General features: G+C 48.0%; 1 protein-coding gene across 5 annotated transcripts in view; it reads left to right on the top strand.

The window, feature by feature from the left end:
* The first annotated feature begins 139 nt into the window (after positions 1-139).
* TFIP11 (tuftelin interacting protein 11) overlaps positions 140-25,659 on the top strand; it is a 31,526-nt gene continuing 6,006 nt past the window's right edge. For 4 of the 5 annotated variants that reach the window (XR_004521480.2, XR_004521479.2, XR_004521478.2 and 1 more), the window contains exons 1-12: positions 140-435; positions 6,478-6,698; positions 18,426-18,579; positions 18,886-19,042; positions 20,210-20,337; positions 20,733-20,885; positions 22,363-22,890; positions 22,994-23,100; positions 23,703-23,871; positions 23,975-24,218; positions 24,633-24,775; positions 25,183-25,348. Coding sequence is in view for 2 of the 5 variants with exons in the window: in XM_073790264.1 (XP_073646365.1) it covers positions 6,487-6,698; positions 18,426-18,579; positions 18,886-19,042; positions 20,210-20,337; positions 20,733-20,885; positions 22,363-22,890; positions 22,994-23,100; positions 23,703-23,871; positions 23,975-24,218; positions 24,633-24,775; positions 25,183-25,348 (2,161 nt within the window). In the remaining 3 variants the exon portion in view is untranslated. Of the gene's footprint in view, positions 436-4,782; positions 4,868-6,477; positions 6,699-18,425; positions 18,580-18,885; positions 19,043-20,209; positions 20,338-20,732; positions 20,886-22,362; positions 22,891-22,993; positions 23,101-23,702; positions 23,872-23,974; positions 24,219-24,632; positions 24,776-25,182; positions 25,349-25,659 lie in introns of those variants that run through there. The other variant, XM_033837105.2, reaches the window with a different exon arrangement.

The following is a 25,659-nucleotide window of genomic DNA, read 5'->3' as shown; positions in this document are numbered from 1 at the left end:
CTTACTTTACAGAGTGAATAGATTTTTTTCTTCCATGTCGAGTTTTGTCAGGTGGATTGATGATGAACAAAGGCTGGAGAATAGGTCCACACAAGGACACAGCTGAACTCCTGTGTCAGGGAGCCCCAAGGCCACCCTTGGGTTTGGCGATTTGCTACAAGGACTCACGGAACTCGGAAAACCTGGTGGACTCACAGTTACGGTTTATTACAGCGAAAGGATACGGATTAAAATCAGCAAGGGAAAGAGGCGCATAGGGCAGAGTCCAAGAGAGCCCAGGCACAAGCTCCCAGATGTCCTCTCCCACTGGAGTCTCACAGACACGCTTGATTCTCCCACCAACAATGTGTGACAACATGTATGAAGTATTGCCAGCCAGGAAGGCTCACCTGAGGCTTAGTGTCCAGCATTTTTTACTTGGCATCAGTCACAAAGGTATGCAGCAACTGACCATAGTTACTTGGTCTCCAGCCCTTCCAGAGGTCAAATGATAACAGTGTGATCCAAGACCCCCCATAAATCACATTGTTAACATAGACTCTATGGCCTGTTGTGGTCCAGGGTCCTAGGTGTTCAAAGGCACTCCTTCTAGTGAGGACATCCCAAGGGCTCAGAGGTGAGCTCCCAGGAGCTGGTCCAGGCAGGTCCTTGGTCACATGCAGGGTTTGTTGGAACTCTCCAAGCCTGCTGAGTTCATCTTTGGCTGCTCAAATGCTTAGGGATCAACCAGGCCCAGAATAGTTAGTTATCTTTTAAGGGTTAACTGTTTTACCCACACTGCCTTGCCTTAGCTCTCATGACAGTAGTGAGGCTTTGGGAAGGTAGTGACTCACAGTGGCGTGGGGTATGGAGTTTTGGAGTCAGGCCGAAGTACCAGCTGTGTGGTTTGCTCCCCTGTTTCTTCATCTGTCAAATGAGGAAGGTAGAACTTCCTGGGTTTATTGGGAGGGGCCGATGGGTGACGTGGGCTGTGGTGCCTGGTGTGTGATGAGCCCGCAGTGTGAGGCAGCTCTTGTCTCTCCTTGTCTTGAGACGGAGGTGGGATGGGTAGTCGATGGAGTCATGGACACAGGAAGCTCATGATCACCCCTCAAGGGTTAGCAGAAGACATCCGGCCTCATTCACTCTTCTACACATCTATTGCTGCATGACTCAACAGCCCCCAGCTTCGTGACTTAAAAGCATTTATTGTTGAACCTCTCAGTTCTAGGAGTTAACTAGAGTGAGCTCAGTGGTTCTCACAGTCAGATGGTGGCTGGGGCTTCTGTCCACTGAAGGCTCCTGCAGTCACATGTCTGGTGCCTGGGCTGGGGACGGTTGGAGGATTTGGAGGTGTCATTATCGCCTCTCCCCACGGCGAGCCTGGACTTCCTTGTAGCATGGTTAGGCAGACTCCTTATATGGCGGCTGGGCTCCCCCAGAGTAGATGCCACGCAGCTAAGGGATACGCCTGGAGCTGGTGCAGTGTCACTTCACCTCACCTGTGTCCTTTTGAGGACGCTTGCTTTACAGGTAATGTCCCAGGCCTGCAGAACCTTGTCCCAGCTTGCTATCTAAGGATAGTGGTCACAAATTCTTGGAAGATAAGTAGGGTAGAAACCATCTGTAAGAAACACTTGAAAGGAAACCAAATTTGCTAATCTCAGTTGATCTGGATCTTCAATTCTGCCAAGTTCAGGACATGATATATATATTTTTTGAACAAAACTCAAAATAAGACTAAGCCATGTGCAACTGTAGAATGTCAATGTCCCAGAAAAGGTATTTGTGCTAGGCTTTAAATATATCGTCTTTGAAATGCCACTTACAGATTGTTTCTATGGTACCAACCTATTTAAAGTTGTAACTGAGTGAGGAGTCTCCCCCCCCAAATCTTTTGAAGGCAATATGGAAACAGTGCTGTATGGTGTGAGCTGCCTAAGGGGTGATTAGGAGTGTGGATTCGGCTTAGAAACGACCTTGGAAGGTTGAGGAATCGAAGAGATGACATATGCAGAGGTCTTTGTGACCCTGAACAGACAGTAGTCACCCTATAAGTATTAGCTCAAGTAAGTGGACAGAAATGATGTGGGTGGGTGCATGCACCGTGTAGCAAAGAAAGGACTGGTCTGACTGTGTCCTTCAGTTGTCTGTGTGGCCCTGGTACCTCCCCTGTGGCGTGGCCTCCTCTGTTGCCTCTTCTGTGAGAAGGGAGGGCTGGACCAATGATTGTCCGAGAGCCCTGCCAGGCTTCTGCTGAGGGACCTTATTGCCTGGCAACGCCCTCCTGGGAAGGCTACATGTCTGAGCACCTCACTGGGAATCTAGACATGGGCCTGGATGTCCCTGGGTCCCAAATCAAGGGTTTATCTGGGCAGTGCCAGGAGACCAGGCTGGGTATGAGATCATGAAACTACACCTCTGGCCACCTCTCTCCTTTCTTTTCCTGAGGCTGTGCATTTGAGTCCAAAAATCTGGAAAAACCACTATCTTTGAGGCTAGAGACCATCTATGCAGAGAGATGAGATTGGGTCTTTTAAATGAAAATAGCCACAACCATTTAAGAAGATCTTACTATGTCAGGGGCTTTACATGCATTAATTAGCCTTCCCCCTTTTTATTTTGGTCCTGGGAACAACCTTTTTAGAGCAGTGCTATCTTTATCTCCATTTTAGAGGTGGGAAAACTGAGGTGTAGAGAAGCAAAGCAACCTGCCCCAGGTCCCCTATCTAGGGCTTCCTAGATTTGGATCCCTAAACTTTTACTCCAGAACCTTCACTTTTAAAAAATTCTAAGTACATAGAGAAAACATTATTTCTCTTAATCATTTGAGACTTAGTTGCCTATGTGATGCCCCTCCACCCTGCACCAAATACTTTAGTATTTCCAACGAACAGTGACATTCTCCATCGTAACCACAGGACAACCATCAAAATCAGGAAATGAACATGGACACATCACTACCATGGAAACCTCAGCTTACCCCATTTAAGTTTTGACAGCTGCCCCAATAACTTCCTTTATAGCAAAAAGATCCAGTTCAGACTCATGTGTTGCATTTAGTTGTCATGTCTCTTCAGTCGCCTTCAGTCTGGAACAGTTGTAGGGTCTTTCATTTTCATGACCTTGGCACTTTTGAAGATGACAGACTGGTGGTTTTGTAGGAGTCCCTTTAATGGGGTTTGCCTTCTGTATCCTCATGATTCCATTCAGGTTATGCAGCTTGGCAGGAAATCACAGGAGTGATGCTCCCATCTTCTCAGGACATCCTATCACGTGATTCCCATTCGCCCCATTCTAGGGGACACACACTTGATCAGAGCCTGTATTCTCAATGACCCCACAACCATCCAGAAGGTTTCCTTTTCCAGAAGCCACATGGTCGGGTCCATTTGGTGAAACAAATCCACTAGCATCCGTCTGTCAAGAGCAAAGTAACTCAGCTCCATAAAATCTGCTGTAGAGCTATGGACATAGCTACTGAGAAGCCAGGCTTATATTTATTTTTGACTTTGACTTATAAATAGAAGCATACATGTTTTCAGGCCCAGGCTCAACACGGTTTATCTCGTCTCCGTGTTTCCCTCACTCTGCTCCGTAGTAGACTTTTCAGTCTGTAAGACTCTCTCCCCCGCCTTCTCCTCTACTAAAACCTCACTTTCCAGATTCTTTCCTGAGTACATACTTTGTAGTGTGTGTCTATGTGTAAGGCACATGGACTGGACATGTCACTGGGATACAGAGACCATTAAGTCACAGTCCCTGTTCCCAAGAGGCTGGCATGTAATTGGCTTCATGTAGGTTCTCGTGTAATTAATAACAACCATGGGAACTTAGACCCAAGTCTTTTGACTCCAAGTCCAGTGCTCTGTGTATACTCTAACAATGCCTCCTGGATCTTTTCATCTTAGAGAGAGAGTGAGAGAAAACAAAGCAAAAATTAGCAGCTAACACTCTCTAAGCACCTTTTACGTACCAGGTACAGTTTTAATTGCTTACATATTTTATCTCAACCGTTTGCAGAAGAGAAAACTGAGGCTTAAGGTGTATGTATGTAACGCCTTGCCCGAGGTCCACAGTTGGTAAGTGGCAGAGCTGAGACCAGAACTCTGGAGTCTGTGTACCCACACAGAGTCCAGAGCTGGTGAGGGATTCCCTGGGAGTGCCTGGTGCCTCTTTGTTCCCTGGATCCCTGGAGCCTAGCACAGCGTAGGCCCTCAGTACATTTTTATTAGATCATTGAATGGATTTATTTACCAACCTGTTGGAAAGGAAGAGAATGGAAAGATTTTCTGGCGGGAATACTTGGGAATTCTAGAGTTTGCCCGTTCATTCCTTCACTCCCTCAAACACCTGTATAAGGCAACTGATCTGTGCCAACGACAGTGCTTATACTGAGAGACTCAAAGATCCAGGAGACAGTTTTGACCTTCATTATTTCTATTTGAATGCCATGTCTCGTCCCCACCTCTAACTCGCCCCCCGACCCCCGCAAATGTCTCACACACAGCTATCCCATGAGCTAGTCCTATATCCCCATTTTGCAGATTTAGAATCTCAGGCTGGCAAAGGAGTCTCCCTAGGCTAGGGTGGCTTGACGACGTCCACACCCGTCGTCACAGGCTGGGCGTCGCCCCGAAGCGGGCGCAACAGGGAAATCAGCCCTCCTCTATTCCGGGCCCTGAAAACCCTCCCTAGTGGCTCAGCCACGCTAGATCCAAAGCCGCCCTAGCGTTCCCTTGCTGCCATGGCAACCTGCGCGACATTTCCGCTGTCGAGAAATGTCATTTCCGGCGCGCCTGTCCCGGCACATCCGGGTTCCGGCCCCAAGCGACGCGCTTCTAACCCGGAGCGGGTAGTTGTGTTTGATACGCTGAGCAGGAGAGAGGTGAGCGGCGCCCGGGAGTGGGCAGGGGACCCGGGGGATTCTGTGCCGGTGGGAGTGGGTGCTCCGGTTTGGGGGAAGTGGGCCTCGGCCTCGCCAGTTGCGCTTCCCTTTCGCAGACGGCTCTGCCGAGGCGGGGAGAGGGGCGGGCCGCGCGGGGTCACCGGGCAGTCGGGGCCTAGGCCGAGTTAGGCACCGAGTCTCCGCCGCGGGGCCTGGACAGCATGGCAGGGAGACACCCGAGCCCCGGCTTCAGGCCCCCCTGGTTTCGAGCCCCGCCAGCCGTGGAACCTAGGGCAAATTATTTAACTTAGCCTCACTTTACTTAAACTGAAGCTTGAGGACGCTAGTAGTACCTTCCTCGTAGAAGTGTCTTGATTCCTATATGAGATTATCGGCCTGAAGCGTCCGGCAAGTGCTTAGCACCCCCCGGGGGCTCTATTACTCGTGACAACTATGTGGTTATCCCCATGCTCTGTGCCCAAGGAGGCAGCGGTGTATCTGGGACTCCCCGCCTCCTCTGAGAATGTTTCCCTCTTTTGCGCTCCTGGATGACGCTGGGACCGGCAGCAACCAACCAGTGCACCAGTGAGTAGAGTAAGCAGGGAAACTTTCAAACAGAGCTGACCAGAGTTTAACACCGCCTGGGGAAGTAGCCATCCCGCGTCCCTGAAGGCTGTTTGCAGCAACTGATAGAGGCGAATCACAGTGCTGTCATATATTGAATGTATTGCTGTGTGGTGGCCCATGCGTGGCATTTCATCTGCATTTAATACTCATACACTGAGTACCTGGTAGAGTGGAGATTTGAACTCGGGCTGTGATTTTAGCAGCTGGTTTCACAGCCACTTTGCTCGGCTCATTCCCGAATCCAGTAATAGGAAGGGCTATGAGCTAAGTGATTTTAAAGCACCATCTCGTTGAATCTGCCTTACAGGCACGCTCTAAGGTTGGTACTGCAGTTAATCCACTTAAGAGACAGCTGAATCTCATCACCCAGCTACCTTGAGATGATAGCTGTATTCCACTTCACAGCTGTGTACTGTTAAGGTCGTGTTCATAATTACTACTGCCTTCTGGCGCCTCAGAAGAGGTTCATGTTTTTTGAAGAAAACTAAGGCTCATTTGATGAGGCTTTCATCAAATAATGTGTTTCAGAAAAGCGTCTTCGAAAAAACTCACTGTGCTGCGACTGTCGGAGGTCCAGATGAAACTCTTTACTCGATAATAGAAAAAACTAATAAAATCTGGGGTCCAGGAAGATGTCTGCCTCATTTCTGAGGCAATAATACATAGAACAACATACTTCCTTAGTTGTTTTTATGTGGATTGTGTGTATGTGAGTGTGTGTGATGTTTTACGACATTGACAAGGAAATACATGCTTAAGAATCACATGGACTGTTGTGACTGGTCTTTTGTTCCACCTGTTTTAGTACCTGTTGTTTTCTACAATATGTTTTTAGTGTGTGCTTTATTGAATTGTAACAATGATGTTAGTTAACTTTAGTTTGGAGGAAGTTCTGAAGGCGGCAAGGAGCGGGAACTCAGGGGAGCATGCTGCTGCTCCCAGGACTTGTCACAGACTGTACCTTCTTTTATCCCTTCCTTTAGTGACAGGGCATGTCACTGTCCCACTTGTACCGGGACGGGGAAGGCCAAGGCCTCATGGATGACGAGGACGAGCGGGAGAACTTTGAGATCACCGACTGGGATCTCCAGAATGAATTCAACCCCAACCGGCAGCGCCACTGGCAGACCAAGGAAGAGGCCACCTACGGAGTATGGGCAGAGCGAGACTCGGATGAAGAGAGGCCCAGCTTTGGAGGCAAACGGTATGGCTGGCACGGGCTGCTTCCCTAGGAATTGGGGAGCTACCCCGCTAAGTAAATTTCTCTCCCAGCCTCACTGAGTCCCTTAGCTGCGACATCAGCTCGGGAGCCCAGTTCCGCTTTAGGTTAGAGCGCTGCTCTCTGACTGTTGATCATCAGTTGGTGTTAAGTGAGCAGTTATGTATATTAAGCCTTGTGCTGTCGACCCAGTCCTTGCTTTCCAGGAGCCCAGACTCTAGTGGATGGAGACAGGCTCACACAATGGAAGGGTGTAACTGATTTAGGACCTGAGGGGAAACACATTTTAGGGAGTATGACCTATTCTGGGAGGTCAGGGAAGATTGGCCGGTAGGGGAGGCACAAGTAAGCAAAGGCCCTTGATGGGAGGCAGCAGGGCACCCACGAGGATATGAGAGGTTTTGTGGGCTGAAGCGGGGAGAGAGTGGGGAGTATAGTTTGAGAAGAGGCCGTGGGTTTGTGTAGAGAGGGTATGACCTGGGGAGAAGGGTAGAAGACCCTTTTGCTCATGTGCAAAGTTGGCGGGGAGCCACAGTGGAAGAGGGGGCTCTGTGAGGAGGCCCAGGCAGTGGTCCTGGCAGAGGTGCGGGAGACCTGGTCTAAGATGGCAGCACAGGGATGAGGATTCAGGCTGAAAGCCTCCTCCTTGGTGTGAAGTCGTGTGTGTGTTGGCTGCAACTCACTTGACCAGAGTGGGTAGTAGATTTGGGCTTGTCTCCCTGTCCCCACCTGAGGCTTGGAGGCTCCAGCCCATTGATATTGTACATTTTTCACAAAAGAAACTGGGGAGAAAGAGCAGAGATCAGTTCAACCTTTTTTCTTCTGGCAAGAAATCTAACAGCAGACGACGAGTAGATCAGGGGTCAAGAATTGCAAGATCATAAGATAATAATAGCAGCCAAAATCTTTGGGTTCTTAACAGGCCTGGTCTCATTGACCGTATGAGAATGGTACCATTATTTTTTAAATAAATTTATTTATTTATTTTTGGCTGCATTGGGTCTTCGTTACTGCACGCGGGCTTTCTCTAGTTGCAGCGAGTGGGGACTACTCTTCGTTGAGGTGCGCGGGCTTCTCATTGCAGTGGCTTCTCGTTGCGGAGCTCGGGCTCTAGGCACGTGGGCTTCAGTAGTTGTGGCACACGGGCTCAGTAGTTGTGGTTCGCGAGGTCTAGAGCGCAGGCTCAGTAGTTGTGGTGCACAGACTTAGTTGCTCTGCAGCATGTGGGATCTTCCCGGACCAGGGCTTGAATCTGTGTCCCCTGCATTTGACAGGTGGATTCTTAACCACTGCACCACCGGGGAAGTCCGAGAAAGGTACCATTATTATCACCCCATTTTACAGATTAAGAAACAGCAGCCAAAAGTCACGCAGCTAAGCTGAGAATCTGGGCCTGACTCTAGAGTTGGGCTCTTATATTGCATCTCTTAGGAAAAAATTCTCTGAATTTTATTGCTGCCATGGGGATGTTTATTTACTACGTTAGTCATTTTGTAAAGCATCGCCTTATTTTGCTATATTCCCGGGGCTTTTCTTTGGAATCTTTTCTCTCCCTTTAACTACATAATAGAAAGCTATCAGCTCCAGTTCATACAAAAGGGAACTGTTGCTAATGACTTATTGTAACTACTGTTCTTGAGGCATTCAGGGTTAAAATCAATACTTTCCATCTCACGGAGTTAATTTCCTAGGTATTTTATTCATTTATTTATTTAATATTTTATTTTTATTTATTTGGCTGCGCTGGGTCTTAGTTGCGGCACGCAGGATCTTTTTAGTTGTGGCATGTGGGGTATTTTAGTTGTGGCATGTGGGATCTTTATTGCAGTGTGCGAACTCTTAGTTGCAGCATGTGGGATCTAGTTCCCTGACCAGGGATCCAACCTGGGCCCCATGCATTGGGAGCACGGAGTCTTAGCCACTGGACCACCAAGGAAGTCCCTCTTAGGTATTTTAGTTTTCATAAACAAATTTAATGGACATGAGATTTTCTAAGAATCTGATTGATACAATTGCTAATGTAATTTACATTCATATAATCTCTCTTAATATATTTTATTTATTTATGATTTTTATTTATGAGAATGTCTTTCTTGTTTGATTTTTCTATTTGAAATAGTGTCTGAAATAAATGCTTTTATTTTTTCAGATTCTTTTCCCATATAGGTCATTACAGAATATTGAGTAGCGTTCTCTGTGCTACACAGTAGGTCCTTATTAGTTATCTGTTTTATATACAGTAGTGTGTATATGTTAATCCCAGTCTCCTAATTTATCCCTTCCCCCCACGTTTCCCCTTTGGTAACCATAAGTTTGATTTCCAGATCTGTGTGTCTGTTTCTGTTTTGGAAATAAGTTCATTTGTGTCATTTTTTAAATTAGATTCCACATATAAGTGATATCATATGATATTTGTCTTTCTCTGTCTGACTTAGTTCACTTAGTATGATAATCTCTAGGTCCATCCATGTTGCTGCAAATGGCATTATTTCATTATTTTTTATGGCTGAGTAATATTCCATTGTATATAGGTACCACATCTTTTTTTTTAAACATCTTTATTGGAGTATAGTTGCTTTACTCCAATAAAGTGTGTTAGTTTCTGCTGTATAACAAAGTGAATCAGTTATACATATACATATATCCCCATATCTCCTCCCTCTTGCGTCTCCCTCCCTCCCATCCTCCCTATCCCACCCCTCTAGGTGGTCACAAAGCACCGAGCTGATCTTCCTGTGCGATGCAGCTGCTTCCCACTAGCTATCTGTTTTACGTTTGGTAGTGTATATATGTCCATGCCACTCTCTCACTTCGTCCCAGCTTACCCTTCGCCTCCCCACGTCCTCAAGTCCATTCTCTATGTCTGCATCTTTATCCTGCCCCTAGGTTCTTCAGAGCCTTTTTTTTTTTTTTAAGATTCCATATATATGTGTTAGCATACGGTATTTTTCTCTTTCTGACTTACTTCACTCTGTATGACAGTCTCTGGGTCCACCCACCTCACTACAAATAACTCAATTTCATTTCTTTTTATGGCTGAGTAATACTCCATTGTACAGATGTGCCACATCTTCTTTATCCATTCATCTGTTGATGGACACTTAGGTTGCTTCCGTGTCCTGGCTGTTGTAAATAGAGCTGCAGTGAACATTGTGTGTACCACATCTTTATGCATTCATCTGTCAATGGACATTTAGGTTGCTTCCATGTCTTGGCTATTGTAAATAGTGCTGCAGTGAACATTGGGGTACATGTACCTTTTGAGTTATGGTTTTCCCCAGATATATGCCCAGGAGTGGGATTGCTGGATCATATGATGGCTCTATTTTTAGTTTTTTAAGGAACCTCCATACTCTTCTCCAAAGTGGCTGTACCAATTTACATTCCCACCAGCAGTGTAGGAGGATTCCCTTTTCTCCACACCCTCTCCAGTATTTACTGTTTGTAGATTTTTTGATAATGGCCATTCTGATTGGTGTGAGGTGATATCTCATTGTAGTTTTGATTTGCATTTCTCTAATAATTAGCGATGGTGGGCACCTTTTCAGTTGCCTCTTGGCCATGTATATGTCTTCCTTGGAGAAGTGTCTGTTTAGGTCTTCTGCTCATTTTTTGATTTTTTTTTTTTTGATATTGAGCTGCATGAACTGTTTGTAGATTTTGGAGATTAATCTCTTGTCAGTCACATCGATTGCAAATATTTTCTCCCATTCTGTGGGTTGTCTTTTTGTTTTGTTTATGGTTTCCTTTGCTGTGCAAAAGCTTTTGAGTTTAATTGGGTGCCATTTGTTTATTTTATTTTTAGTTCCATTACTCAAGGAGACAGATCGAAAAAGATATTGCTGCGATTTATATCAGAGAGCGTTCTGCCTATGTTTTCCTCTAGGAGTTTTATAGTATCAGGTCTTACATTTAGGTCTTTAATCCATTTTGAGTTTATTTTTGTGTATGATGTTAAAGAATGTTCTAATTTCATTCTTTTACATTTAGTTGTCCAGTTTTCCAAGCACCATTTGTTGAAGAGACTCTTTTTTCCATTGTAGAGTCTTGCCTCCTTTGTTGTAGATTAATTGACCATAGGTGTGTGGCTTTATTTCTGGATTTTCTATCCTGTTCCATTGATATGTATTTCTGGTTTTGTGCCAGTACCATACTCTTGATGGCTGTAGCTTTGTAGTGTAGTCTGAAGTCAGGGAGCCTGATTCCTCCAGCTCCATTTTTCTTTCTCAAGATTGCTTTGGCTATTTGGGGTCTTTTGTGTCTCCGTACAAATTTAAAAATTTTTTGTTCTAGTTGTGTGAAAAATGCCATTGGTAATTTGATAGGGATTGCACTGAATCTGTAGATTGCCTTGGACAGAATATTCATTTTGACAGTACTGATTCTTCCGATGCAGGATCATGGTATATCTTTCCATCTGTTTGTGTCATATTCAGTTTCTTTCACCAGCATCTTAAAGTTTTCGGAGTACAGGTCTTTTGGTAGGTTTATTCCTAGGTATTTTATTCTTTTTGATGATGGTAAATGGGGTTGTTTCTTTAATTTCTCTTTCTGATCTTTTGTTAGTGTACAGGAATGCAACAGATTTCTGTGTATTTTTGTATCTTGTAACTTCACCAGATTCATTGATGAGCTCTAGTAGTTTTCTAGGATTTTCTATGTATGGTATCATGTCATCTGCAAACAGTGACAGTTTTACTTCTTCTTTTCCATTTGTATTCCTTTTATTTCTTTTTCTCCTCTGATTGCCATGGCTAGGACTTCCAAAACTATGTTGAATAAAAGTGGCAAGAGTGAACATCCTTGTCTTGTTCCTGATCTTAGAGGAAATGCTTTCAGCTTTTCACCGTTGAGTATGATGTTAGCTGTAGGTTTGTCATATGTGGCCTTTATTATGTTGAGGTATGTTCCCTCTATGCCCACTTTCTGGAGAGTTCTTTTTTTTTAATCATAAATTGGTGTTGAATTTTGTCAAAAGCTTTTTCTGCATCTATTGAGATTATCATATGGTTTTTATTCTTCAGTTTGTTGATGTGTTTCACACTGATTGATTTGCAGATATTAAAGAATCCTTGCATCCCTGGGATGAGTGCCCCTTGATCATAGTGTATGATCCTTTTATTGTTCGATTTGGTTTCCTAGTATTTTGTAGAGGATTTTGCGTCTATGTTCATCAGTGAAACTAGCCTGTAATTTTCTTTCTTTTTCTTTTTTTTTTTTTTGTGATATCTTTGTCTGGTTTTGATATCAGAGTGCTGGTGGCCTCATAGAGTGAGTTTGGGAGTGTTAACTTCCTCTGCAAGTTTGTGGAATAGTTTGAGAAGGACCGATGTTTGCTCTTCTCTAAGTGTTTGATGTAGGTCGCCTGTGAAGCCATCTGGTCCTGGATGGCTTTTGTTTGTTGGCAATTTTTTATTCAGTTTCAATTTCAGTGCTTGCAATTGGTCTGTTCATATTTTCTATTCCTTCCTGGTTCAGTGTTGGGAGATTGTACCTTTCTAAGAATTTGTCCATTTCTTCTAGGTTGTTCATTTTATTGAATTGTAGTTGCTTGTAGTAATCTCTTATCCTTTGTATTTATGTGGTATCCATTGTAACTTCTCCTTTTTCATTTCTAATTTTGTTGATTTGAGCCCTCTCCTTTTTTTCCTTGATAGTCTGGCTAAAGGTTTTTCAGTTTTATTTATCTTTTCAAACAACCAGCTTTTAGTTTCATGGATCTTTTCTGTTGTTTTCTTTGTCTCTATTTAATTTAGTTGTGCTCTGATCTTTATGATTTCTTTCATTCTGCTAACTTTGGGTTTTGTTTGTTCTTCTTTCTCTAGTTGCTTTAGGTGTAAGGTTAGGTTGTTTGAGATTTTTGTTGTTTCCTGAGGTAAGATTGTATTGCTATAAACTTTCCTCTTAGGACTGCTTTTGCTGTGTCCCATAGGTTTTGGATTGTGTTTTTGTTGTCATTTGTCTCTAGGTGTTGTGTGATTTCCTCTCTGATTTCTTTAGTGATCCATTGGTTGTTGAGTAGCATATTGTTCAGCCTCTATGTGTTTGTGTTTTTTACAGTTTTTTTCTTGTAGTTGATTTCTAATCTCATAGCATTGTGGTCAGAAAAGTTGCTTGATATGATTTCAGTTTTCTTAAGTTTACTGAGGCTCGCTTTGTGGCCCAGCATGTGATCAATCCTGGAGAATATTCCATGTGTACTTGAGAAGAATGTGTATTCTGCTGCTTTTGGATGGAATGCTCTATAAATATCAGTTAAGTCCATCTTGCTTAATGTGTCATTTAAGGCCTGTGTTTCCATATTGATTTTCTGTCTGGATGATCTGTCCATTGATAAAAGTGGGCTGTAAAATCGATTTCTCCTTTTATGGCTGTTAGCATTTGCCTTACGTATTGAGGTGCTCCTGTGTTGGGTGCATAAATATTTACAATTGTTATATCTTCTTTTTGGATTGATCCCTTGATCATTATGTAGTGTCCTTCCTTGTCTCTTGTAACAGTGTTTAAAGTCTCTTTTATCTGATACGAGTATTGCTACCCCAGCTTTCTTTTGATTTCCATTTGCATGGAATATCTTTTTCCATCCCCTCACTTTCAGTCTCTATGTGTCCTTAGATCTGAAGTGGGTCTCTTGTAGACAGCATATTTACGGGTCTTGTTTTTGTATCCATTCAGCCAGTGTTTGTCTTTTGGTTGGAGTATTTAATCCATTTACAGTAAGGTAATTATCAATATGTATGTTCTTACTGCCATTTTCTTAATTGTTTCAGGTTTGTTTTTGTAGGTCTTTTTCCTTTTGTTTTCTTCTCTTGTGCTTTGATGACTGTTTTTAATGTTGTGTTCGGATTGTTTTGGATTGTGTGTCTATTGTAGTTTTTTGGTTTGCAGTTCCCATGAGGTTTTGATATGGCAGCCTACACACACACACACAAGGATATTTTAAGTTGCTGGTCTCTTAATTTAGATGCATTTCCCATTTCTTGCATTTGTACTATCCTCTTCTCATGGTTGCTGGTTTTGATATCATATTTGTGTGTGGATGATTTCTTTCCTTTACTGTATGTATGTTTTCCTTTACCGGTGAGCTTTCCCATTCATAATTTTCTTGTTTCTGTTTGTGGCCTTCTCTGCCTCCAGAAGTTCCTTTAGCATTTGATGTAAAGCTGGTTTGGTGGTGCTGAATTCTCTTAGCTTTTGCTTATCTGTAAAGCTTTTGATTTCTCCCTCAAATCTGAATGGGAGCCTTGCTGGGTAGCGTATTCTTTTTTTTTTAATTAATTAATTTGTTTATTTGGTGGTGCTGGGTCTTAGTTGTGGCAGGCAGGCTCCCTAGTTGCAGCTTGAGGGCTCCCTAGTTGAGCCTTGCTGGCTCCTTAGTTGTGGCATGCGAAGTCTTAGTTCTGCCTGCATGTGGGATCTAGTTCCCTGACCAGGCATCAGACCCAGGGCCCCTGCATTGGGAGCGCAGAGTCTTCACCACTGCACTACCAGGGAAGTCCCGGGTAGAGTATTCTTGGTTGTAGGTTTTTTCCCTTTTGTCACTTTAAATATATCGTGCCGGTCCCTTCTGGCCTGCAGAATTTCTGCTGAAAAATCAGCTGATATAACCTTATGGGGATTCTCTTGTTATTTGTTGCTTTTCCCTTGTTGCTTTTAATATTTTTTCTTTGTATTTGTCAGTTTGATTGATGTGTGTCTCAGTGGGTTCCTCCTTGGGTTTATCCTGTATGGGACTCTCTACACTTCCTGGAGTTGACTGAGTGTTTCCTTTCTCATGTTAGGGAAGTTCTTGGCTATAATCTCTTCAGATATTTTCTCAGGCCCTTTCTCTCTCTCGTCTCCTTCTGGGACCCCTATAATGCAAATGTTGGTGTGTTTAATGTTATCCCAGAGGTCTCTGAGATTGTCCTCATTTCTTTTCATTCTTTTTCTTTATTCTGTTCTATGGCATTGATTTCCACCACTCTGTCTTCCAGCTCACTTATTTGTTCTTCTGCCTCAGTTATTCTGCTATTGATCCCTTCTAGTGTATCTTTTTTATATTTATTTATTTATTATTATTATTTTTGGCTGCGTTGGGCCTTAGTTGCACACGGGCTTTTCGTTGTGACATGTGGGCTTCTCTCTGCGTGGGCTTCTCTCTAGTTGTAGTGTGCGGGTTTTCCCTCTCTAGTTTTGGCGCGTGGGCTCCAGAGTGCGTGGGCTCTGTAGTTTGCGGCACGTGGGCTCTCTCGTTGAGGCACGCAGGCTCAGTAGTTGGAGCGCACAGGTTTAGTTGCCCTGCAGCATGAGGGATCTTAGTTCCCTGACCAGGGATCGAACCCGTGTACCCTGCATTGGTAGGCGGATTCTTTACCACTGGACCATCAGGGAAGTCCCTCTTCTAGTGTATTTTTCATTTTAGTTGTATTCTTCATCTGTTCGTTCTTTAAATCTTCTAGCTCTTTGTTAAACATTTCTGTGTCTTCTCGGTCTGTGCCTCTGTTCTTTTCCTGAGATTTTGGATCATCTTTACTATCATTACTCTGAAGTGTCTCCTTCAGGTAGATTGCCTATCTCTTCTTCATTTAGTTGTTCTTGTGGGTTTTATCTTGTTCCTTCATCTGAAACGTATTTCTCTGTCATCTCATTTTGTCCTTCTGTGTTTGTGGTCCCCTTTCCACAGGCTGCAGGATTGTAGTTCCTCTTTATTCTGGTGTCTGCCCCCTGGTGGGTGAGGTTGGTCCAGGGACTTACGCAGGCTTCCTGGTGGGAGGGAGTGATGCCTGCCCTGTGGTGGGTGGAGCTGGGTGTTTTCCCTCTGGTGGGGAGGGCTGTGTCAAGAGGTGGCTTTAAGCTCAGTACTTGAGGCAGCCTCTCTGCTGTGTTCTATCTGGCTGGTTGTTTGGACTGAGGCGTTCCAGCACTGGAGCCTGCAGGTTGTTGGGTGGGGGCAGGTCTTGGTGCCAAAATGGGGACCTCCAGGAGAGCGCACACTGACCAGTGTTCCCTGGGGCCTCTGCCACCAGTGTCCTTGCCCCCCCAGTGAGCCATAGCTGACCCCTGCCTCCCCAGGAGACCCTCTAAGACCTGTAAGTAGGTCTAGCCCAGGTTCCTGTGGAGGTACTGCTTTGTGCTGGGTCCCAGTGCATGTGAGACCTTGTGTGTGCCCTGTGTGCCCTTCAAAAGTGGAGTCTCTGTTTCCCCAGCCCTGTGGAACTCCTGCACTCAAGCCCCACTAGCCTTCAAAGCTAAATGCCCTGGGGGTTCCTCCTCCTGACGCCAGGCCCTCAGACTGTCTTGGAAGGCAATTTTTTTTCAATATTTATTATTTATTTCATTTATTATTTATTTTTGGCTGTGTTGGGTCTTAGTTGCGGCACATGTGGGATCTTCGTTGTGGCGCACGGGCTCTTTGTTGTGGTGCGTGGGCTTCTCTCTAGTTGTGGGTGTGGGTTTTCTCTTGTTGTGGTGCACGGGTTCCAGAGGGCTGGGCTCTGTAGTTTGCAGCATGCGGGCTCTGGTTGAGGTGTGTGAGCTCAGTAGTTGTGGCATGCAGGCTTAGTTGCCCCACAGCATGTGGGATCTTAGATCCCCGACCAGGGATCAAACCCACATCCCTGGATTGTGAGGTGGATTCTTTATCACTGGACCACCAGGGAAGTCCCTGGAAGGCTCTTTTTAAGTGGGAATGTCCCTGTGTAGCCTGCGTGGGTTTAATATTTTTTTAGTGCAAGTGTTGCCTTTAGTATGGATGTCTGCCACCTCTTTCTTCAGTGTATGCTGGCCGTTATCCCTTTGATAGGTGGTGTGACTGATGTTGTGACCAGAGCCTACACTGGCTATCGAGTGAGGCCTCCTCTTTGCTCTGTGGTTGTCACTGCCGTGTCAGGGGCAGGGTCTGCTCCCTAGCTGTTGGAGTAGAAGCCCCCAGATCTGTTTCTGAGCTGTTTCTGATCTGCGGTGCAAGGTAGGTGGGATTGGAGCACTCCCACTGGGAGAGAAGCCACTGAGTATTCCTCCATGGGAGCTTTCACCTGTGAATGTGCTCTGTTGTGTCACTCTTCCCCCGCTGCGTGGGCTTACAAAGTACGCTGTTGTTGGCACTGGTCCCACCTTAACTGCGGTGAGCTGGCAGTTGGCCCCGGTGACGCTCAGGCATTGTTTTCACCAGGCCAGCAGTGCACATGCACTGAACTCAGGTCCCAGGACCGCAGCAGTGCTGCACCTGGACCTGCTGTGGGGGCAGCTCCGACTCCGGCCTGGCCCAGCCCAGCCCCACGTGTATGTGCCCACGGAGCCCTCGGCTGCTGAAGCCAGGCCTGTTTCAGCCGAGGGGGCACTCGTCCTCTCGGACGTCCTCTTGGACGTTCAGCAGGAGCTGAGTTTATAAAGCCCCCAGCGGAGGCGTAAATCCAGTTCGCGCAGCCGCAAGGAGAGACTTCAGCTCTTCTTCCGTAGTTTCAGGGCCCCTGGGGCTCAGCTGGGGCTTCAGCCCCACCTCTGCGTGCGGGCTACCCACGGGCATCTGCTCCCGAGGCTGCTGGAGTGCACGAGCCGGCTCGGGCGAGCGGGCTGCTCTGGGAGAGGCAGGGGCCGTGCGTGGGCAAGAGGCTGCGGTGGCGGCCCTGCGCTTTGTGCGCCTCTTAGAAATGGCACTTCACTTCTGTGGCGGCCTGGGCTGCTTTCACCAGCACTCCTGGTTGCAGAGCTCCGCACTCCCACCCCTACAGCCTGTCTCTGCACAGCCAGCAGCAGGCCTCTTCCCGGGTCTGTTCTTTAAACCCCACTTTCGGGCACGCAGCCCCTGCCCGTCCCAGCGGGCACAGGCCTCAGGCTGGGGTGTGTAGGGCTGTGGCACAGACCGTCCGCCTAGTTCTCACTCTGTCCTGCCTGTCACGGACCGGTTGCTGCGTTCTCCTCTGAGCCTCCGAAGCTCCCTTTCTGTCCCGGCTGATCTCTCCGCCCGTGACGAGACCTCCCCCCCAGGGGTGCAGGTCCTGTCCTGCTGCTTTTTTTTTTTTTTGTCTTTCTTTGTCCTCCCTGGTTCCACGGAGCTCCTTCTTGTCCTTTCTGGTGTCCAAGGTCCCCTGCTGGTGTCCAGCAGGTGTTCTCTGAGAGCCGCTCCATTTGTACATATGCTCCTGGAGTCTTGGGGGGGATGCCATCTCGACTCAATGTCACAAATGCTTTTTAAAGTAAGTTAATTTTTTAAAAACGTAAAAGGAAGGTGGACAGTTACATCATATTTACAATTTTAAGTCAACTCTGTTATTGGTAACTTTTTTTTTAACATCTTTATTGGGGTATAATTGCTTTACAATGGTGTGTTAGTTTCTGCTTTATAACAAAGTGAACCAGTCATACATAAACATATGTTCCCATATGTCTTCCCTCTTGCGTCTCCCACCCTCCCTATCCCACCCCTCCAGGCTGTCACAAAGCACCGAGCCAATATCCCTGTGCCATGCGGCTGCTTCCCACTAGCTATCTACCTTACTACGTTTGTTAGTGTGTATGTTATTGGTAACTCTTAAGCCACGGAGTTGACTTGAACACATCAGGCAAAAATGTCAAACGTGATTACTGGGGCCCTTTTGATACGAGTCAATGGGTTGGTCTTTAAAGTGGATCCCACGAGGTCCGCCCTAAGGAAGTTCTCTGGCCAGCAAAGCTCCAAGGGATGCCTGCAGAGAGTTCTCATGGACCCCGTGGCCTTGTGTTTGCCCGCAGGGCCCGCGACTACTCGGCACCAGTCAACTTCATCAGCGCGGGGCTCAAGAAAGGGGCGGCAGAAGAGCCGGAGCTGGAAGGCTCCGACGATGAGGAGAAACCTGTTAAGCAGGATGAATTTCCTAAGGATTTCGGACCAAAGAAGTTAAAAACGGTAGCATTTTTATTGAAGGATTGTGACCTTAGTAATACCCCTGGAAGATCACTTTGGCCCAAGCATCTGCTGGGGGAGGGGTTCAGCTGGAGGCCGCTTGTGTGGGTCTCTCCCTGTGAGGTAGGTTTCCCTGAGGGGTGATATGTGCAGTGCAGTCTTGTCTCTTTCCTGAGACACATCACAGATATGTTTGGTTTGTACAATAGGATACTTTTCACAATGCTCTGTGACTGCCAGCCATGTTCCCATCAGCCAAGCTTTCTTCCTTAGGTTTTTCCTTCTTTTGATTTTTCTTCTTCTTTTCAGGGTGGCAATTTTAAACCCAGCCAGAAAGGTTTTGCAGGAGGAACCAAGTCTTTCATGGATTTTGGCAGCTGGGAAAGACACACAAAAGGAATTGGACAGAAGCTTCTTCAGAAGATGGGCTATGTCCCTGGAAGAGGCCTCGGGAAGAACGCACAAGGTGTGGTACCCCCACTCCACCGTTTCACACGAGGGCGGCCAGGCAGAGGCCGGAAGAGCAGCTGGGGCGTGGTTTGCCTTTTCTCTGCTTTTTCGCTTTTCTGGCAGCGCATGACAGTTGTGCTCCATGCCACTGCACTTTATCAGAACTCAAGTTTCATAAAATACACTTATTTTAGCAGGAGGGAGAGGTTAGGGTTCAAATAGGCTGCAGGCTGATAGGCTGAAAACAGGCTTCTTTCTGGCCCGCCCATTGTTTCTAAAAAAAATCAAACTGGTTGCCAGTATTTAAAAATCTGAATTCTAGATTTGCTTGGCGGTGAGTGGTTTCCCTGAATCTTCCTGCCCCAGGTAGCAGCCACGGCCTTATTCTGGAAGCCTTCTCCACACCCCAGCCCACTTTCCTTGTTCCTGTTAATGTTTCTGGGCCCTGAAGGCATAGGAGTCTGTGGTCCCTGCTCACAAAGGGGCAGGACAGGTAACTGTTAGCTGTATGAAAAATCCATGGACTTGAGTGAAGATGGAAAAGGTGACCTGGAATGCGTGAGGGACGTTCTAACGTGGCATTTCCACGGTACTAGCTGGAAGGGGTGTGGTGGGAAGTTTGGGGTGAGGGCAGTTCTTCACTGAAATGTTGTAGTCCTGTTTGTAAACTTTTTTTACAGGAAAGACACATTTGTTTCCAAGGCTTAAACATGTTATAGAACAAGTTAAGCACGGGAGACATGAAGTACTGAGTAAAATAGATGGCGTTTCATATTAAATGGCAGCTTCACCTCACTTTAATCAGAATTAATATATTATCTGAATTACTGCCCTTTCTGTATTAATAGGCTTCCAAATTAACAAAGTGTAGACTCTAGTATGCCAGAGTTTCCAGTTATAAATGAATATTCCCGTCCACTAAAACAGTGAACCCAAGTGGAAATGGAAATCTGTGTTTCGGACATACATATGGTGGTATCCGCACACTGCTCTGTGGCAGCATAAATGCAGACACTTCCGGTCACCCAGGAGTGCAACAGTGTCACGAGGGCAGAAGTGCACTCTCCTTCCTGGGTGGTGCGTCGTCTTGAGTAAGGACCCAGGAGTGTGGTCCCCCTGAGTGGCTCACACACGTGGCAACTGCCGTGACCTGAAGTCTCTGTCTTTTGCTGAAATTTGTCAGGTATCATCAACCCAATCGAAGCCAAGCAGAGAAAGGGGAAGGGCGCCGTGGGGGCATATGGCTCGGAGCGCACCACTCAGCCCCTCCAAGACTTCCCCATGGCTGACTCCGAAGAAGAAGCCGAGGAGGTGAGTCAGGAGACGGGCCGGGTGCTGTCTGTGCCCCTTTCAACTGGTGTCTGTTCATCTGCTCGCTCACTCGCCCAGCTACCGTGTGCCACTCACTGTGCTGGAGGCTGGTGTCACACGCTGAACGGGTGTGGAGCCTGGTGGACAGGGACGTGGTCAACAAGTAACCACAGTGTGGTTGCAGGAAGTCCTGGGGAGAACTTAAGGTTGGGTGTGTGGGGAAGGGGTCTCAGCATTGGTAAGGGCGGGGAGCGGGTGTCAAGCAGCGTCCTTGGCTGGGTTTAGTGTTACACAGTACGGTCCTCAGCACAGAACCTTGTGAAAGTCTCACCGACCCCACCTGTGGTAAAAAGTGGCGCTTCCTTCTTGTGATGGACTGTATCCCTCTGACTCAGGAATTTCAGAAGGAGCTGAGCCAGTGGAGGAAAGACCCCAGTGGAAGCAAGAAGAAGCCCAGATACTCTTACAAGACAGTGGAAGAGTTGAAAGCCAAGGGCAGGATTAGCAAGAAGCTCGCTGCTCCCCAGAAGGAGCTTTCTCAGGTCAAGGTATGGGGCCCGTGGATGCCTGGTCCAGGATGGGGGCTTGGAAGACACAAAGTTATCCCATACACCAGAGCAGTCACCGAACATTGCTCGTAAGGTTCCCGCGGGCCTTCCATCCCGGCTGTGTGTGTGCTGCCTCTGTGGCATGAAGCAGCCTGTGCCCACTCCCCGCACTCACGCTCATCGCCGTCCCACCCGTGCCAAGCGCTCCCTGTGGCGTGAGAGTGCTAAATCGAACAGTGTCTGCAGCTTTCTGGAGCTTGCGGTCAGTGGATTTAATGATGCTCCTGTCATTCTGTCGCTAGACCTTTAACATTTCTGGTTTGGTTTGGGGCAGGTTAGTTTGTGTATAAAGGTTTGTCTTTGTTTTACAGCTGTTAAGGATAGAGTCCTAGAAGTGCAGTCACAGGTTAAAGTCATCAAGGCTCTTAAATCGTGGGAAGGTTGCACTAACTCACTTCTTGAGCAGGAGTGGGCCCTCAGGGCGTCCCAGCATCGCATTTAAGATGATTACCACTGTTCTGAGCTTTTCCATTACTGTCCCTAGTGGCCAGAGAACATTGGTGACAAATGTCTGTTGTAGGGGACGTAGCGTAGGAGATACAGTGCGTGTGTATTACAGAAAGTCGAGTGGGGTTCTCAGAGGTCAGGGTGTTGTGTATCAGGTTACTTCGGGACCTGGTGAGAAGCGCAGATGTCCAGGTCACAGCTGGAGATTTTGAGGCTGTAGCTCTAGATGGGGCCTGAGGCCTCATGCTCCGTTATTTTCCCCCAGGTATTTGTAATACAGGTGGTTCAGAGATTACACTCTCACCTCAGGTGACGGCGATGCTTCTGTTTCAGCACAGCCACGTTCTCGTTTCCTCAGTCTCCTTCAGGCATTGAAGTTAGCTCATTTCCTCGGTTGCCTTTTGTATGTTTCATGTTGTTTTTAAATTAAAAAAACTACTACTACAGAGCAGTATGCAGTACATTTTAGACAATTAAGAAATAGAGGCAAAAATATTAGAATTACTTTCCTTTCCCATAAATGACTGGTTTTCACACCTGTGATGTACATCCTTCCAGGTGTTTTTGTCTAAATATGCTTTTTTTTTTTACCAAAATACGATTTTGATTGTGTTTGTTGTCCCATTGCCTGCTTTGATCAGTACAGCCTCTACTTTTCCATGAAAATAGATTTTCATCTCAACTAAATAGTCCACATTCATATTTCATCAGTTTTGCTAAAAAGTCTTCTCCATCCGGTTGGTCCAGAGGGACCGATTCAACAACCGGTTGGTTGTTTTGTCCCTGGAGTCTCTTCCAATCTAGCGCAGCCCAGGCCCCACTTTGAGAAACACCGCCCTTCTCCAGCTCTGCTGAACGGTGTGGTTTTGACATGTTCCCACTAGCGTCGTGCCTTCCCTGGGCTCCGGTGTGTGTCTAACGGCAGCAGTGGTGAGCATTAACCCACGTGCCCTCTGCCGCCTTCTCCAAGGTCATAGACATGACGGGCCGGGAGCAGAAGGTCTACTACAGCTACAGCCAGATCAGCCACAAGCACAGCGTCCCCGACGACGGGCTCCCGCTGCAGTCACAGCAGCCGCCCCAGCCCGGCAAGGAGGCCAAGGCCCCCGGCTTCGCACTGCCGGAGCTGGAGCACAACCTGCAGCTGCTCATCGACCTCACAGAGCAGGAGATCATCCAGAACGACCGGCAGCTGCAGTACGAGCGAGACATGGTGGTCAACCTGTCCCACGAGCTGGAAAAGGTGTCGGAGGTCCTGGAGCACGAGGAACGGGCCATCTCCAACCTGAGCAAGGTCCTGGGGCTCGTGGAGGAGTGCGAGCGGCGCCTGCAGCCCGGGTGCGGTGACCCCCTTACCCTGGATGAGTGCGCCCGCATCTTCGAGACCCTGCAGGACAAGTACTACGAGGAGTACAGGATGTCCGACCGCGTGGACCTGGCCGTGGCCATCGTCTACCCGCTCATGAAGGACTACTTCAAGGAGTGGGACCCCCTCAAGGTGAGTGGGCGGGGAGTCCGCCGCGCTGCCTCTCCTCCGGGGCAGGCCCGGGGGCAAGGGGGCCGTCAGCCCGCTGCCTCTCGGCTGATGTGTTTCTCCTCAGGACTGTACGTATGGCACCGAGATCATCTCCAAGTGGAAAAGCCTCCTGGAGAACGACCAGCTGTTGTCCCACGGGGGGCAGGACCTCTCGGCAGACGCCTTCCACAGGTGCTCCTCGGGGGGGACGGGGGGCACTGCCTGTATGAGCCCTGGCCACGTGCCGATGCTGCTCGGGGAATTTAAATTCATTCATTAGTGCACCCCACATCTGTCAAGTGGTCATTGAGGATCTGCCTGTGCTCTGTGCTGCTGCCTTACCCTGGGAGTGAAGAGACGGCCTGCCTCCAGTGAGGGGAAAAGGCAGGTGGTAACCACCTGGGTCCAGCAGTAGAGAATGACAAGGGTGCACACCTGTGGGGAGGGCACAGGTCTCTCGGGGGAGGTGACGTTGAAGCTGTGACCCTAAAGCATGAGGGGCGTTGGCTGTGCAGATAGAGCTCCAGCTGGGGAAGCACACGATGCTTGGGGGGCGGGACCCGGCAGGTGCTACTGAGGAGACAGGCCCCAAGGCCGAGTGGGCGGCCAGGAGAGCGGGGTCGAGGCAGGCGCACGTCTGGCCAACACATGGGCCGGTCCGGTGGTTTTCTGTGACTGGATTGCCCCGCTGTTGCCATTTTCTTTCTTAGCCTAGAGGTAGGTGGCGGTGTACTTTGCACACGTGGAAACCAGCCAGTGCTTTTAGCCAGCCGCCCCCTGCCTTTCTCGTATAGGCTGATATGGGAAGTCTGGATGCCATTTGTTCGAAATATCGTCACTCACTGGCAGCCGAGGAACTGTGACCCGATGGTGGACTTTCTGGATAGCTGGGTGCACATCATTCCCGTGTGGATCCTGGATAGCATCCTGGACCAGCTCGTCTTCCCCAAGCTGCAGAAGGAGGTGAGGCTGGGCGTGGGGAACGGTTGTCATCAGGAAGCACGCGGGCTCGTTTCGCATTCCTCTTCATCCTGTCCCTGCTGCCTTTCCCCCGCTCCTCCTGCAGGTGGAAAACTGGAACCCGCTCACGGACACCGTCCCCATCCACTCGTGGGTCCACCCGTGGCTGCCCCTCATGCGGGCGCGCCTGGAGCCGCTCTACTCGCCCATCCGCAGCAAGCTGGCCAGCGCCCTGCAGAAGTGGCACCCCAGCGACTCCTCGGCCAAGCTCATCCTCCAGCCCTGGAAGGACGTCTTCACCCCCGGCTCCTGGGAGGCATTCATGGTCAAGAACATAGTGCCCAAACTGGGTAAGGGAACGGGGACATGCATCCGGGTCGAGCGGCTTCGGTGCCTGGCTTCTGTGGCTGGCGGTAATGACGGTGCTGCTTAGAAACATGGCCTTTGAGCTCTGAGTGCATATTCCTCAGGATAAGAGGTGGCGTTTGTGCACTGAGGCCGAATATAAATGTTAACCAGGTCCCTTTCTGCACTAACCACATCAGACCCTGCCTGCCTCCTGATTGGTCCGCTTCGGGCCTTTGCTGACAGTATAGCCACAGGTATTCTGAAATTTTTGTCATACTGGATTAGAGAAAAGAAAACAATTTTTAAGAGTAGCCACAGGAGCTTAAACTTGCCCTTTAAAAGCAGATCGAAAGCCGACACTGTCTGGTGAAGCCACTGCTATGTGGCTTTGCCTTAGAGGCTGGTTTCTCTTCCAGGGATGTGCCTCGGGGAGTTGGTCATCAACCCCCACCAGCAGCACATGGATGCTTTTTACTGGGTCATCGACTGGGAAGGGATGATCTCTGTCTCCAGCCTGGTGGGGCTTCTTGAAAAGCACTTCTTCCCCAAGTGGCTTCAGGTACGCTTTGTTTCGCTTTGTTGGGGTGCGTTGGGGACAGGGAGGGAGTCACTGGAGCCTTGGGTGGCAGTGCTGTGGCCACACAATGAAGGTAAACTACACGGCAAGGTAAGAATGAGGCGGGCAGGAACAGCGAGCACCACTTTATTGGACATTTGCCACGTGCCCGATGCTGTTCTAAGCACTTGGTCTGATTACCCACCCCCGCAACAGCCCTGTAAGGTGGGGACCGGTATCGCGTGTGTAGGTGGGAGGCCGAGGTGCAGTTTACATGCAGGGCACTTAGCTACCAGGTATCATCAGCTTGTAGGAGCAGGACCCACACAAAACAAGTGGCCCCTTTGGAAGTTTTGCTCCCCTTTGTTGCCACTGTGGATGCAGGTTTCGTATTTGTTCCCTTTTGGCAGGTGCTGTGCTCCTGGCTCAGTAACAGCCCAAATTACGAGGAGATCACCAAGTGGTACCTGGGTTGGAAGTCCATGTTCTCAGACCAAGTGCTGGCGCACCCATCCGTCAAGGACAAATTTAACGAGGCACTTGATATCATGAACAGGGCGGTGTCCTCCAATGTCGGTGAGTGAGGGTTCCATTTTATGGAGATCCTGGGCCAGCTCCACGTTTCTGAGCATGGAAATGACAGAGTTTTCAGGTACCAGTGGGCTCACCGTCGCCGGCAGGGCACAGACTCTTGCCCACAAGACCCATCACATACTTATTTAGCCAGCAGCCACTCCCCCACCGCCTGGGGCTGGGAGGGGCGTTCTTCCTGAATGGGCACTCACTCACTCAAGCTCCACCTGGGCTCTTCGGCATGTCTGCCCGGCCGGCGTTCTGTGGCCACTCCAGTGGAACAGCTCATGGTGTGGAGCTGGGTGACAGTCTAA

Source organism: Tursiops truncatus, chromosome 13 (assembly GCF_011762595.2).
Source record: "Tursiops truncatus isolate mTurTru1 chromosome 13, mTurTru1.mat.Y, whole genome shotgun sequence".
Classification (NCBI taxonomy): Eukaryota; Metazoa; Chordata; class Mammalia; order Artiodactyla; family Delphinidae; genus Tursiops; species Tursiops truncatus.
Note: the sequence above shows the minus strand (reverse complement) of the source record. Positions and strands in the feature narration are given on the sequence as shown.